This window comes from Zeus faber (genome assembly GCF_960531495.2).
Source record: "Zeus faber genome assembly, chromosome: 15".
NCBI classification, from domain to species: Eukaryota; Metazoa; Chordata; class Actinopteri; order Zeiformes; family Zeidae; genus Zeus; species Zeus faber.
This window is the reverse complement of record NC_137194.1, coordinates 11,258,661-11,274,813: the sequence shown is the minus strand read 5'-3', so window position 1 is coordinate 11,274,813 and position 16,153 is coordinate 11,258,661. Positions and strand designations below refer to the sequence as shown.

Below are 16,153 nucleotides of genomic sequence, written 5' to 3'. Positions count from 1 at the left end.
CGCTCACCACCATCACCCCACCACCACCCCACCCACATACACACTCTCACACGAGAGTCAGAGTTGGGAGGCCATAGTGCGATTTCCCCAAAGCCGACACAAGAGCTCCAGGGAGCCTGCTGTTGACGTGAGGGCCCTTCTTCAATAACTGACCTTTGGGAAGCATCTGGAGCTTTCGCCATGTCTTCCACATACGATCTGAATGTCAGAGCCGAGTCGCTCGTCTCTGATCAGTCGAGAGGCATTCACGGCCGCGGCCAAAGCGCCGCGGCCAAAAATACAACTTGTGGAACCGGATTCGAGAGAACGGGTTGAACTATTACTGCTCTAATCTCTGTGCAAAAATTGTGTAATTATTGACATAAGATTGAGAATGTACAACAATTCCTTATAAAGATGTAAATGTTGCAGTGTGGGTGTGAGATAGAGGGAAAGAGAAAGAGAAAGAGATTGTCGAGGGAGAGGGAGAAAGAGCAGGGGGGGCTTGGGGGGGGGGGGGGGGGGTTCGCGCCGGTCTTTGCCAACTTGGGTCATTGCCATCTGGAATTTGAGCTCTGCTTTCGTCATTGCTTGGGACAAACCAAAATTGGTCTCGAGCGACATGCGAGGCTACAGAGTAATCTTTGTGAAACACTGGAGCAGATTCCACGAGGCTCAATGGAGTTGGACCTGGGCCGCACATCTGTCAGAGGAGCAGGATCCTAAATTAAAACTTGCACATGGTCATTTTTCATACATGAGGCAAGCCCTTCCAACTATCCAGGAACGACTGAGTAAAGCAAACAATAACCATCTCCTAAATCCTTCCTCTCCCGGATTCTGATTTAATTCAACCAGCAGGGTTTTTTTTTTTGTTTTTGTTCCCCCCCCACCCCTCAAATCAATGGATTACGGTGCTAATTTCCCTTAATTTTCTCCTTCAATATCCCCGGACGCACGTTATCCCCGACTGGCATATGTTCGATGCGGACTCAGCGGACGGACATCACCCCTCCCCACACAGCTTAGGGAGCATTACCGACGCCGTTTCGCTCAGTTTTGTTGTTTTTTTTTTATCTCCGGTTGGCCGGCGGCGGAAAAATTTCCACTTAGACGACACCTAGAGCAAATAGCGACGATAGCTTTGCCTCAGTCGCCGCTCCGGCCCGTATGTGCGCGGACAACGTTTTTGTAAATGGAGAATGAGCTGTGAATCAGCGTGACCCCCCCCGGTGCCACGCGGCGGTGATTTACAAGATCTGGCAGCAGCGGTGGGGAGAAGTGATTGACCTCGAAAGAGAGAAAGGGATTGGGCTTTGGAAGTTGAAGGGAGGGGGAAAAACTTTCTTCTGGCAGAGCCCAGCGTAGACCCAGTGTATTTCCTCTCGATGCATTGATTTATCTATTTCATCTGGGGGAAGGCTTTCAACAAGGATTAAAGGAAAGGAAAAGACGAATACGGTGGGGGGGTCACCCAAACCGCCCGACACAATTGCCGACAAATTATTTTTTGGGCTTCTTTTAAGATTTTACTGACTGCTTTTAAGACTTGGTTATGGTATCTCCTGGCTACATTTAAAGCCTTAGTCCTCCCTAGTCTAATTAACATATCCATAGTCGTATTACAAGATAAGGGGGAGAAAAAGGATGAGATTTGATCCAATGCCTTCCTCAAAGTTCAATAATAGGTCCATCGTACGAGAAAGGCATCGCACACAATGCAGTGGGGATCAATACGTAAAATATTTTTTGACAAGTAGATCGATATGAGAGCCTGACCGATTATCGGTTTGGCCGATATGTCGGCCAAACTGCCCTGTATTTGACTTTTTTGACCACATCGGGATCGGCAGGTACGCAGCTGATGTGCCCCGATTTTTTAATGAGTGCTATGAACAAAAAACATTGGTTATTTAACCTTTACTTGTCTGTTTTACATTACTTTTAAGTTACTCACCAAAGTAAGTGCAGAAGTCCGACTGGCCATTATAAATCCATCCTCGGTTGTTTGCACTCGCGTTTAGACACAGCTCTCCAAACAGGAAGCGTTGTCGCGTTTATGGGAAAACTCGGAAAACGTTCTTTTTTCGGAAGTGAAGACGCCTTCACTGGAACTCAAAAACATATAAATAAATTAATAATTGATTTAATTTAATATCTTTAAAAAAATGTATCTATCAAAAAGCTCTTTGTGTGTTTATTTTTATTTATTTGTTTGCTCATAAGTTAAATGTTCTGAAATATAGAAACTTAAACAAGACATAAGTTTTCCAAATTGATTTGAAAATGTGCACTTTTTGACGAAATGTTGGTCAAGACATCGGTAATCGGTGGGCTAGGACACGTGATCGGCATCGGACCCAAAAGTCAGGCATCGGTCGGGCTCTAATCACATTAAGCTATATTCCAGTACTACCATAACCAAAACCCAAGACGATATCTAGTCTCATCCCAATAACAATATTATAATGAGCCCTACTTTGCCAATTACTTTTAATACCTGGTTAAAGTATTCCCTGGCTACATGTAAAGCCTTTATGGCCTTTGTTATAGCATAGTCATATGACACATACAGTTATAGTCAGATAACACCTGAAAACTAAAAACAAATCTGGATTTCGACCTAATGCTCGACCCACAGTTCACTAATGGAGGCATTGTTTGAGAAAGGCATTGCGCCAAATGCATGGAAATGTAATTAAGTGTAAGTGTGATGTAAATGTAATGGGCAAATAACCTTTAAACGTATAAAAGGCATTAATGGCTGCGTATCAGCTGTCTTGGCTGTCTCGGGTTGGTCGCGCGCGGGGGGGGCTTGTGTTTGGCTGCAGGAAGGGGGCAACGCCGGACACAACACTCGGCTCCCAGCTGTGTCCTCGCTAACCCTCCTACTTCCTGCACGCTTTCTCACTCCCAGCGACGGCACAGCTGCAATTACACAAGATTCAGTAATTAGTCCAGCGAACCGGGCTCCACTCTCTCAGCTCTCCTCAATGACTTGATCCGTCCGCACGTGCGTGTGTATGCACGTGTGTGTGTGTGTGTGTGTGTGTGTGTTTGTGTGTGTGTGTGTGTGTGTGTGTGTGTGTGTGTGTGTGTGGGAGTGTGAGTGTGTGTGCATGGGAGTGCGAGCACGTCTGGACCTTGAACTGTGCAGTGGCTGTAATGAAAACTTCCGGGAATTTCCAGATCGGTTGTCATTGGTTCCATCTCCTTCCAAGTAAATCCTGATTAAAAACATCAAGCCATTATTCGGCATCAAAGGAATTAGTTGAAACAATGAAACGGTGAGAGTGAAATCATTACTCGGAGATAATCCCCAGAAGGTCAAAATAACTTGTCTCATACTGACCACATATGCAACTAAGTGGTTAAAACAAATAAGACACGGAGCGTGCAGAGGATTTGTTTCCCAGTTGGTCGTCAGAGCTTTGGAGAAAAAAAAACAGGCGATAAAACTGCCCGCATTTTTACTCTTGAAAAATAAATGCTCCCTTGTGTTTCTATTTTTAGGATTATATATATATTTTTTAAGTGCTTTTACGCTTTATAATTAATTAGTTAATTAATTTATTTATTTATTAATTTATTAATTTTCCCCCATAGTGCGCGGCGCGCCTAACACCATCTGAGAGATGTGTTTAGAATGGAAGGAGAAGGCGCCTTGTTATTGTTGTTACTCGAAACAGGAATATAAACACTCTGGTTGAGGCTGGTGATCTCACACAAACGTTGAGCTTGTGCTGGTTTTAAACAATCCACTTACATAAGCACGAGGCAGCACTTATCAGAGAGCAACACAAGCCTCATACTATCGTCTCCCGTCCAGTCCCCAGCTATTTCCCAAACTATGCACAATATTGACTCTAACTAGCAAACTACACAGATCGGTGGACTGGGGACGAGAGCAACAGGTTCTAGTTCAAACAGAAGGAGGATGAGGGCCGTTTGGCGAACGCCAAAACAACAAGAGTGTCCCCTTCGGTCGCCCGGCAGCTCTGTCGTCCCGACACTGAACTCCAGCTCGACACATCGCCAGCGTTTCTGGCGGATAAAGGCCGGCGTGTCGGGTGTCAACGTGGGGCCGTGAGTGCTCATTCAGGGGCCTCAAACTCAAATGACCTGGGGGGCCCCTGGGGGGGGGGGGGGGCGTGCTGAACTTCAAGGGAAAGCCGGCCTGTTTTTTGTTGTTGTATTATCCCGCACATTAGTAAATTGCCCAGTAATCCTGTTAGAAATAGCTCTCTTATGATCTATTTCATTCTTTTTTTTTTAATTTGGAAAACATTATTTACATTTGTGTGTGTGTGTGTGTGTGTGTGTGTGTGTGTGTGTGTGATGTGGCTCCCAGGCCTGTAGTTTGAGACGCCTGTGCTAGTTCTTACGGTGACTTCCTGCAGTGCCCTGTCGCTCGCGGTGTTCCCACCAGGCTTCACAAAAACTGTTGGAAACGGGATCCAGGACACTCTCTCTCTCTCTCTCTCTCTCTCTCTCTCTCTCTCTCTCTCTCTCTCTCTCTCTCTCTCCCTCTCCGAATGTTTCCAAGTCCAAAAGAGCGCTTGTGTGGTTGAGCCCTTTCTCCTGGAGATTAATGACGAAGCTGCTGTAAATCCAGAATAGAGGGGAAAACACAACGCAGGCAAAGCATTAAAGTCACATGCTGGCAATATGAAGCACCACGCCCAAAAGAAATAGAGAAATGTGTTTAACAATTTGCGAGAATGAAATCCACGGAGAGCATGGAAGATCACGGTGTCATCTTTTTGAAGTTTGGTTAAACAGTAATCTAATTTAAGGGAGGAAAATAACAGAGGGTAATTGATGAGCGTGTGAAATAACATCAAGGGTCCAGGGTCTTGTTTTCATCTGACCGCTAAGATGAGAGGATCCACTCGGGCCCCCCGCTGTTTCCACGCGCCATAATGAAGCCGGTTTCGTCTGAAAAATGACCTGTAAAATGAGACGGAACTTAAAAGCTGCAAAGAGAAAAGAGGCTGAAATCCCATCCGCAACATAATAACTATTTCACTTCCCGAGGCAGGGAGGAGTGAGGAAGCCCGCAGTCCCCCGGTGTCCGAAATAAGTTGGTCAAAGGATAGGTTTGCTGTTTCTCAACTCAGGCATGGTGGCTAAAAACATGACATCCCATCATTTACACTCGCTCAACACATTACATTAGACTAAGTGTCAATAAAACACTGAAAAAACTTTGAATATAGAGATTTGGCATATTTCAAGACTTAGAAATATGAGTACGGTGAAAGAAATTCGGAGAGGTTGTGCTGTGAGCCGTCATTTTAATAAGGCCCGGGTAGAAAAACAGCGAACCTACCCTTTCATTTCCAGAAAGAAGGACATTTTAAACACTTAAAAAAAAAACACCCACTGCAAAATAAATTGTAAAAAAAAAAAAAAAAAAAAAAAAAAAAAAAGAGCCTGAGAAATGTAGGAAAGTCCCAGGCAGGCTGCGCATTTCCATATCTGAACAACGTATACATACAGAGGCGTGATGTTGATTCAGCTGCAGGCGCCTGTGTGACTGACAAGCGGCCGGTCGCAGGACAGTTAGTGCGGCTGGCGGGGGACCTTGACCGGCGGCCGCTCACTCCACCGGCCCACCAACGGGCACAGGGCTGCCTGCCACGGGCTCGATGGGATCTACGATAAAACCCTCCTTTATGGGGCTCGTGTGCCAGGCGGATCAACAGTAAACTCTGCGAATAGATCCCAAATATATAAAGGGTGGGCCCCTGCCGCGGCTATTCGGGTTCTCTATTAACTCCCGAGGAGAGCCAAGTTGTTACTGTAGTAAGTCACAGAAAAGCCGATGAGGAAGCCTCCACTTCCTGTACCCGCACAACTATTATTAGAGCGGCTATTATTACTCTTATTTGCGGCAGTACTTTAAAAGCAATATTTCTCTTATCACTGATCCTAATTGCTCACACACATGGCGATGTTATGCAAGGTTGGATCATCGCCCCAGGCTATGATACAATAAGTGGATGAGTCACAACTAAAGCTCTCGTTTTGTTTTGTTTTTTTGGGGTTTTTTTTCGAAGCAGCATATTATTTGTCACCCACAAATTCGAGTTTGCACTATTCGAGAGCACTAAAGTGATTTGGACTTGATCACAGGACTGAAGCTCTTGGAGACCGCAATTATTCGCACCGGCCACAATAATTAGGGTAAAAGTCAAATTGGATTCCGCAATCATATGTTTACAACCACTTTAAGGGGAATTTTAAGCCATGTTATAAGTGCGGCATGGAATATAATAATATGCGACTTTGGTGCAGTTGGGTTGAGGCAAATTAACCGTCTACCCACATTTTTAGGCTCCCATGTTCAATGTTCTTCTTCTTAAGGTGGATGTGTATTATTGTACTATAATAGGCTTATGTTACGATAGTGATTGTAGCATAAAATGAACAAAAAATAAATTATACTGTTAAATGCAATTATTTGTATGACAGTCAACTGTCAACTAATATTTCCTGATCGTGACAGCACTACTGACCACTTTGTCTACTAGATTGGAATCACTGAATATAAGGTACTACTCCATTCTTACTATGTCAATAATATACATCATTATTATATAGACATAAGTAATGTCATTCAATGCATTAGTAACACCATTATTAAATTACACACATTGTGTGTGTGTGTGTGTGCGTGTGTGTGTGTGTGTGTGTGTGTATGTATATATAAACCCCAATTCCAATGAAGTAGGGACGTTGTGTAAAACGTAAATAAAAACAGAATACAATGATTTGCAAATCCTTTTCAACCTATATTCAATTGAATACACTACAAAGACAAGATATTTAATGTTCAAACTGATAAACGTTATTGTTGTTTTGCAAACATTCACTCACTTTGAATTTGATGCCTGCAACACGTTCCACAAAAAGCTGGGACAGGGGCATGTTTACCACTGCGTTACATCACCTTTCCTTTTAACAACACTCAATATGCGTTTGGGAACTGAGGACACTATTGTAGAAGCTTTGTAGGTGGAAATCTTTCCCATTCTCGCTCGATGTACGACTTCAGTTGCTCAACAGTCTGGAGACTGTTGTCATCTCCTCCTCCTTCTCCGTTGTCGTATTTTGCGCTGTTGTAACACATGCAGAATGTGGCTTGGGCATTGTCTTGCTGAAATAATCAGGGACGTCCCTGAAAAAGACGGTGCTTGGATGGCAGCATATGTTGCTCCAAAACCTGTATGTACCTTTCAGCATTAACGGTGCCTTCACAGATGTGCAAGTTACCCATGCCATGGGCACTGACACACCCCCATACCATCACAGATGCTGGCTTTTGAACTTTGCGCTGATAACAATCTGGACGGTCCTTTTCCTCTTCGGCCCCGAGGACACCACGTCCATGATTTCCAAAAACAATTCGAAATGCGGACTCGTCAGACCACAGCACACTTTTCCACTTTGCGTCTGTCCATCTCAGATGAGCTCGGGTCCAGAGAAGCCGGCGGCGTTTCTGGGTGTTGTTGATATATGGCTTTCCGTTTGCGTGGTAGAGTTTTAACTGCACTTGTTGATGTAGTGGCCAACTGTGTTCACTGACGGTGGTTTTCCGAAGTGTTCCTGAGCCCACGTGGTAATGTCCTTCACAGAATGATGTTGGTTTTTAATGCAGTGCCGCCTGAGGGATCGAAGGTCACGGGCATTCAATGTTGGTTTTCCGCCTTGCTGCTTATGTGCAGAGAGTTCTCCAGATTTTCTGAATCTTCTGATGATCTTATGGACTGTAGATGATGAAATCCCTAAATTCCTTGCAATTGTATGCTGAGAAACGCTGTTCTCAAACTCTCTGACTATTTGCTCACGCAGTTGGGAATCTCGCCCCATCCTTGCTTGTGAACGACTGAGACCTTCAGGGATGCTGCTTTTATACCCAGTCATGACCCTCACCTGTTTCCAATTAACCTGTTCACCTGTGGAATGTTCCAAACAGGTGTTTTTTGAGCATTCCTCAAGTTTCCCAGTCTTTCATTGCCTGTCCCAGCTTTTTGTGGAACGTGTTGCAGGCATCAAATTCAAAAAGAGTGAATATTTGCAATAAAACAATAACGTTTATCAGTTTGAACATTAAATATCTTGTCTTTGTAGTGTATTCAATTGAATATAGGTTGAAAAGGATTTGCAAATCATTGTATTCTGCTTTTATTTACGTTTTACACAACGTCCCTACTTCATTGGAATTGGGGTTTGTATATATATATATATATATATATATATATATATACACATTTTACAGCACAATGTACATATGTAAAACTTTAAACTTGAACTTCAGCCAACTGAGTGGTAATAGAGATGGAATGGAAGCGCAACGAAAGCATCCATATCTTAGTTTAAGACTCAATTCAGCATCTGAGAGAACAGAATACAAGCCTGCTTTAGATGAAGTTGAAACAAAAGGACAACAAAAGACAAAAGGTCCACAAAATTCCAAATAAAGGACTGTAGATATGCGCACAAAGGTTAAGGTGGATTGTGTGCTGTTTGTCAAGCTGCTTTGCTTATGTAAGGCCCTTGTTGTGGCCTAAATGCATTATGCACGCCTCTGTCATGTCTGCAACAATCTATTGATTGGTATCTTTTTCACCGGTGCTGAGCAAAGGGATTAGTATGTTTCCACTAGCCCTGCATTCGTTGACCCCAAAACAATGCGCCTTGGGAACAGGTTTTTCCTCTAATGCTGGCTCAGAAAACGAAAACAAAACTGCGGACTAGATGTACCTTGGTCTCGACTATCTTCTTGGCCTTCCCCTCAAAAGCCCCTCAGAGAGGGAGCTTGAGGCTTGGGATTATGATGCCTAATATACCCTTGTGAACACATATGGATAACTTCTGTTTGGTATGATGTTAATCCATTCATAGCATACTGTATGTCTGCACTACCATGCATTCCAAGACCAAAACAATGGCTCTATAAATCAGATAATCCCTCATGAGACATTACGGCATCGTATGAGCGGCTGTTCCTACTTTATGTTATGGAAATTCACTTATCAAAGCAACAATTCCCTGTGCAGCGTCTGCTGCCTGCCCTCAGAAAGTTAACCGTCGCCTCATCAGCCCCCGATGGAAGAGTGATGCAACACAGACACATGGGACAGGTGGTCACTCTCAGCGAAGCGTTCTCTGCCCAAATGAGTCCGATGTGGTAGGTGCACACGCATGCACGGAGCTCTGCGTGTCTCATGGAGCAACGATAGCCACAGCACGCTGCTCCGACATGGGGAGTCACTAATCAGGTGAACAGACCAAAACACAGCAGGAGACAAGTGAAATCCTCAGCATGACAGTATGCATCGTATTGCAACACACACATAATGCTTCATAAAGGGTAGATTACAATAGATTACAAGATTACATTTTGTGGGAACACGTTGAGAGAAGAGCTCAGTGGGACATGAAGAAGGTGAGATGGCGTGACTTTCCGTTTCAAGGACGAATATATTTAGATGTAGTCCTTTTATACTTGTTTCAGTAGACACTGACGTTCAAATATTTGCGTTATATACGCTCCCCTCTAGATGCTGTTTCCATTGTGGGTGGCTGGGTCCGCCTTTTCCAGGCTGGAATGCACTGATTGGGCAGGCAGTGGTCAGTTAACGCTCGATATGGATGAACATTGACAAAATAGAACAGCACCCTTGGGTGGAAGAAATATCCCCACCAACTCAGGGGCCTTCGAAAAAAAAATGATCAGAAGAAGCCAGAATTTTGCAGAAAATAATTCGACCGACTTTGTCACAATTCCGAAGCGTGCAGTGAAATCCACCCCACGCAGGCAATCTTGTGGAACGCCACTTTACTACGCAAACAATTTGCTTGCAAAAACTTTACATGACCTTTTCCAATGGAAAGACATAATTTTAATACATCCTCAGTAATCCAACTACCACTACAACTCTGTCCAAAACTAAAAAAAATGGCTCCGTATGAATGAATGAGAACCTTTATTTATTTATTTAATTATTTTTGTGCGTTTCGGGAGGATAATGCTTCAAGTAAACAGCAGCGGGCGTAACCTCCGCCGCCTCCTCCTCGGCGAGGGCAGCTCCACCTTCAGCTGTCCGCAGCAGCCATCTGAGTGGGCTGCTCTCCAGATCTCTGGAGCTGAGCTGAGCTGAGGAACGGGGAGATCTATGGAAACAATCACCATGAGTTCCGTGAGCTCAATTTCAGCCTGCTGAGAAATAAAAGGCCACACTCTGTCTGAGGGTGCCTTTGTGAGAATGGAATCGTGACTCAGAGAGAGAGAGACGGGGGTGGGGGTGGGGGTGGGGGTGGGGGGGGGGGGGGGGGGGGCAAATGAGAAAGCGAGAGAGAGAGAGAGAGAGAGCGAGTGAGATGGATTGAAAGGATGACAGAGAAACAGAAAGGGAGAGGAGGTGGGAGGAATAGGAGAGAGAACAGACTGGCAGCCTTTTTTTTTTTTTTTTTGGTTGTTTTTTTTTTTACGTCCACCCAACGCCGTCTCCCAGCGTTCATTCACAGTCGACCCCCTGTCACCACTGTAACCTCAGCAACCCCACTGTAACCCCCCGCGCACACTCATGTAGATCCCCAACAAAGATGCCTTTTGTCCCAGCCATCATCGCGCTCACATCTTGTCTGCCCTGATCCAGTGTGTCCGTCTCCGCAGGGAAAACACAAATAAGGGGGGGGGGGGGGACAAGGCCAGGCCCTGGACACAGAGTAGGCTGGAGGATGATGAGGTCCCAGAACAAGAGACCAGTTTTCCCAGATTGGGGACTGTGGTCGTGTGACGCCAGGGGCCACTGTGCATGTGTGTGTGTGTGCGTACGTGCGTGCGTGTGTTTCTCTGACAAACAGTGTGGGACAGCCTGAATAGGGTCTCACAGTAATATTAAAACCACAAGCTGCTAGGAGCTAGAGTGGGGGGGGGGGTTCTAAAAAATGACAGACGGCTCACATAGCCTTTTCTTGGGGCACAAATAAAAGGACGGTCGACACAAAGGAAAATGATCTTGAACTGGTTTCAGCTCTGAGGTCTCTATGATCTATGAGACATTTATGGGGAATCCTGTTGAGTGGAGATAATAAAAAGAGTTTAGCCGCCCGAACGTAAACAGTTTACTTGCAGCCACGGTTAGGCACCGCGCTTCAAAGCCGGTCGCAGAGCGAGCCGGCGAACGGCGATGGCGGAGGGCTCTGTGCCCTGTCATCGGTCGCTCTGAGGGGCCCGAAGCGTACTGTCACGTATTGGGGCGAATCAAAAGGGAGTCCAGACCCCGAGGCATGGCACCGCTCCATCGGAGGACCATTACCGCCAGCCAGGGCCAGAGCAGCCGGAACGGGGCCGGAGGCGCCGAGCCAAAGTGCCCATAGTCACGTTGTCTGGGGCATGGGCACTCGCCACGCCACGCACCTCCCTGGACCACTCGTGCTGTGTCAATATTGGCTCATTCAGAGCAGCGCCACAATCATCGGGCTGCTTAATGATAATAGAAAACCAATAACATGTCACTACTGAAACTATCTCGACTATTGCAGACTGGATAAAGTGTTTGTGGGTTCTTCACAACAAAGTGTGTCAGGTCAACCAAAAAGCCCAGAGATTAGGGTATGAATGAGCTTCGTGACATAGTTTACATACAGATAACTTCACAACTCATGCACTGTTGATTACATGTTCAACTTTATGCACCCAAATAAACCTCTTGGATCTTGAATCTGGAGCACGAGTCATTTACAATATTGAAAAAACTATTGCTCATTCTGTTCGTAGTAATCATTGTTGGATTGTGTTTTTTTCCCCTCTTGAAAATTCATTTCACAACCCCAAGTTTACCACCCCACCCCCTTCCCATTCGCCACAATGGGCTCCTTATTTTAAGGAATTGGGGCCTGAATGGCACTGTGCAACATTATCATGATATTCCATAATACTGTACAGCCAAACGGGCTCATTCAACCCAGATGACCTTCCACAAACCCCAACAGACTTGCCAATGGCTGCCCTACAGCACAAAACACGGGCTCATTAAAAATCTAATTTGAAAACCTGCCAAGACCGTACAGTACTATCTACTTTTAGTACGGCACCTTTGACACAGAAAAGTGGTTGAGGAGTTTGTCCTATAATGTTTGTCCTATATTGGTTCTAGGAAAAAGTAGGGTATTCCGAGGCGTGAATACGGTCGTTGAGACATCCTGTATAGAGTTGTAATAGAGTGCTGCAGGAATAAGTCCTAAAACACGCAAATCAGCATTTCTGCACTTCTGGTCAATCGGTTTTTTGAATGGGTTCTTGGTTGGACGGCTGAAATAAGGTCTGTGGTTAACACAGCTTAAGAGATTTGCATTTTGGTCTACGACACAAAATGCGTCAGTAAATACCCCACTCGTGAATTTTTATGTGTCTTGAAAAAGGCGGTTGCTAAGTATCATAAAGTGTTGTTTGCCACACAGCTTTTTCTCTGCAATAATCCAAAATCCAGTGGAAAAATCACATTGGCTTTTGGTCGAGGGAACCAGGGAGATGTTGGCCTCCAAAGATACCTCATCCCTGCACCACTCTATAGGGGGCTTGTACTTCTTTCGGTTACATTCATTGTTAATTTGGAAGGAACTATCGTCCAACAGCATGTCAGCCTCAAAGATAAATGATGATGGCTTTAGTGAATATCATGAAGAGACATGAGAATCAACAATAGTCGTTATCGCTTACTAAAAGAATTACATTTCCCTTAATGCATTCTGTCTAGCCGGTTTGCCTGAAAAAACAAGTTATTATTATGTCCACTAGAGTCAAATGTAATGTTTTCCATAATTTCTACAAAATCTTACCTGTTTGTAGACAAAGAGGTCGTCTTGATTACGTTGCCAGCTAGTGACTACATGTATGATGGACAGTACAACTCCGCTCATCACCGCCGCTCTCATCCTGACTGGCAGGAGGGTGTAGATGATGTATATGAAGAAGACGGTCCACCAGATCCCCTCCGAGGCACTGCGGGGGGCCACTACCAACACCCCAAACACCTGCACGACAATGAGCACTCCTATCACCAGGTAGCTGACAATCCACATGTAGTCCTGGTGGAAGCCGTTGCGGTTACACACCACCATCATAGCCAGAAAGAGGGCCATGGCCACAGAGAGCACGGAGGCGTAGGCTGGGTTCGGTACATCGTGGACACAGTGGAAGGCCAGCATGATGCCGCACACCACCACCAGCACCCCCATCAGCATGGTCAGGGAGCTCTGGTTGAGCCTGAAGAAGTAGCGCTGGTACAGTCGCTCCAGCTTTGTAGACTGAAACTTCTTGGACTGGAAGACCCACACCACCCGCATCCAGCAGTCGGCGGCGGTCATCGGTCCGTCCGCCCCTAGTTCCCCAAGATCCTCCTCTTTCTTGCCCTTCAGGTCTCCGTCCTCGAAGCCCAGGTCCACGGCCTTCAGACCCAGATCCCCGCCGCCGGCCCTCTTGCCGTAGTGGTCCTCCTGCCAGCCGCATCGCACGCCGAAGCTGCCCCCGCTGGTGCCAGCTCCGCAGTGGTACTGCTGGGGGGGCATGGGAGGGGGATCCAGGTCCTCCGGGTCCCGCAGGCAGCTCATGTAGCGTGGGTTGCACAGCGACGAGCTGTCCTTCCTCTTCTTGCCATTGCGCTCCCCCCACGCCGTCTTTCGATCGTCCACTCCGCCTGAAAATAAGTCTCTGGCCCACGACATCCTACCCAATGTACAGTGGGAAGTCGAAGAACAAACAGAGGAAATACTAAATAAACAAGGATAACGATTAAGCATTTACTTAAACTTCCTGTCTTCAGAACGACAATATGACGACGATTATCATGTCCTCTCACCTGTGTGGGCTTGTTTATGTGTCGCAGAACTGCGCTTTTGGACCAGGTCACTCATTTATACCAATGAGCGCACACCATTGGTCCAGGCAAGATAAGTCATCAGAGGTGTGTCTGGGTCTTAAGCCACCCCCCTAATAAACAAAACAAAACAGAGACAATGTCAGTTTACCCAAGCTACCGCCTCGACATGCCTGGATTCTTCCTGGAAATAGAACGAGAGACATTAAGGCGTTGAGCTGCCATCGCTCGAGGCTTACCAGCCAAAAAACAACTGTCCTTACAGAAAAAAAACAACAACATAAAGGACGAAGAAAAAGTGTACTTGTCATCAAACACCGTCAGCTGTTTGGGATGACGGATGAGCAAAGATGAGTTTACGGAGAAAGAGTCGTGTGTGTAGATGTTTCAGCGTGTGTGGTTAATATCACCAATTGTTTCGAGCAGAATAAAATACAGTAAATGTTATTATTATTATGATATATTTTTTCATTATTAGATTACTTTTTTTTAGTCCCCAAAATCCACGTTCTGCTGCTCTCGTTAAGACCGACAGCACTTCTGAAAGCTCTGTTTTGCGGAACGCTGGCGTGTGGACAGCACAATCTACTGCGCGTATTGCCACACCGGGCGGACGCCGCTGGTCAGGTTTACCAGCCACGACAAGTCCAGAGTTGAACAAAGTCCAGTTTCCACCGGCTCTCCACTGATTGAAGGATTTTGAACACTCACGTCCAGCCTTTTTTGCGGAGGCTAACAACTTTTAGGTGCTTGGCTGTATCGCTGTAATCTTCCCATAACATCTCCTTGAGTGGGCAGGGTTGCATGTGCTCTATTTGACAACAAAGACCCTGTGAGTGGGCACCATCAGAGATCAAGAGCTCTCCAGTCCGGATTAAATTGTCCATGCTTCCCCCATTAGCTTTGATGACTCAGTGGCTGGCTACTGGCAGCACATGTCAAGGACACGGCTAACCTCTAAACTTAATAAGCAAATCTCTGCTAGGAGCAGGGCACATGGGGAGCACACATGGGCATGCTGGTAATCAACAGCAGCAGCTTCCAATAAAAAAAGGAAAGTTGCTCAACAATAAATTAATAGAATAGTATAGATAAATAAAGAAATAGATAAATAACTTGAAAAGCATGAGGTTTGTAATTTAAAACGCATTATCTCGGATAATCTAATAAAAAGGAAGAAATCCCCCTTTTCCCCCCCACATGGAAACATATTAAGTAACCACTGCAATTAGGCCTTGTCCAATTATACTCTTATAAAAGCTAATTATGGCGGTGGGATCTTGCTTGTACAGTACTGTAGTCATTGTAATTGGCAAAGAGCACATTACTGTAGTATGCAACACACATGCATGTGGTTCAGTGGATATTCAACGATGTGCTAATCCTTTTGGTTTGATGGGAGAATCGGCACAGCGCTCCACTCACCTCCGGTACATTCAGCACGGGTCAGATCTGCGGCTGTTACGCAACGCAGACCGCGCATCCGCGGATCATAGTACGACGCGAATAACATTTCTATGCCGCGCGCCTCTAATCCCGCGACGCGCACGGAACGTACCCGGGCGACGGCGACGGCGTCTCCCGAAATTATCAGCACGGCGGCGGCCGGATCGCGCCACAGTACGGTCCGATTTAGAGAAAGAAAACAAAAAAAAACAAAACAACAAAAAAAAAAAAGATGCGTTCGCCGACGCATCTCCGCGAGCGGATCTACTCGGCTGCGGGCGCCCCGAGCGCATTACATAACAGGACACTGTGTCAACGAAGCAGCGGGTCCGCCGGAGCGTCCTGGACGGGGAAACGCTTTTCTACCGCTCGGAAGAAAGCTGCTTCGAGGAGGCTGCCGGACTGTCGGTGTGTGGAGGGGAGGTGGGGAGAAAAAAAGAAAAGTAGATTCACCAATTAGTCATTTGTCTGCAAAACATGCCGTCGCAGCAGGCGGCTCCGTGTACCGTAGGTGGACACCTCGATATCCCACGGTGTCGCGTCCGGCCTGCGTTTCGCCGCGAAACACATGCGTGATCCTCAAACAACAAACAAATAAAGTGCGGGCCGCAATGTCACCGGGCAGAGCCGCGGGAGAGCCGAGGCTGATCCACGGCGGCGCATTTACAGTTCAGTTAAAAAAAAAAAAAAAAAAAAACCCACAAAAAACAACAACAACAAAAAACAAACAAAACAAAAAAAAAAAAAAAAGTGTTTGAGTGGGCTGCGGGGCTCGGGGGTCCTGCAGGAGACCGGAACGCCGCAGAGTTTGCAACGCCGTGGCGCTCCGGTTTCGGACG

The 16,153-nt window shown here is 46.0% G+C and overlaps 1 protein-coding gene across 7 annotated transcripts in view; it reads right to left on the bottom strand.

Annotated features, from left to right (window-relative positions):
* Positions 1-16,153, bottom strand: part of LOC307241001 (adenylate cyclase type 6-like) — a 43,242-nt gene that overhangs the window by 26,693 nt on the left and 396 nt on the right. For 3 of the 7 annotated variants that reach the window (XM_080014943.1, XM_080014947.1, XM_080014949.1), the window contains exons 2-3: positions 13,851-13,981; positions 12,832-13,717 (exon numbers count right to left, since the gene is read on the bottom strand). In XM_080014943.1, coding sequence (XP_079871069.1) covers positions 12,832-13,716 — 885 coding nt within the window. In that variant the 5' untranslated portion in view covers position 13,717; positions 13,851-13,981. Of the gene's footprint in view, positions 1-12,831; positions 13,718-13,850; positions 13,982-15,293; positions 15,408-15,767; positions 15,785-15,820; positions 15,997-16,153 lie in introns of those variants that run through there. The other 4 variants (XM_080014948.1, XM_080014945.1, XM_080014944.1 and 1 more) reach the window with 4 other exon arrangements.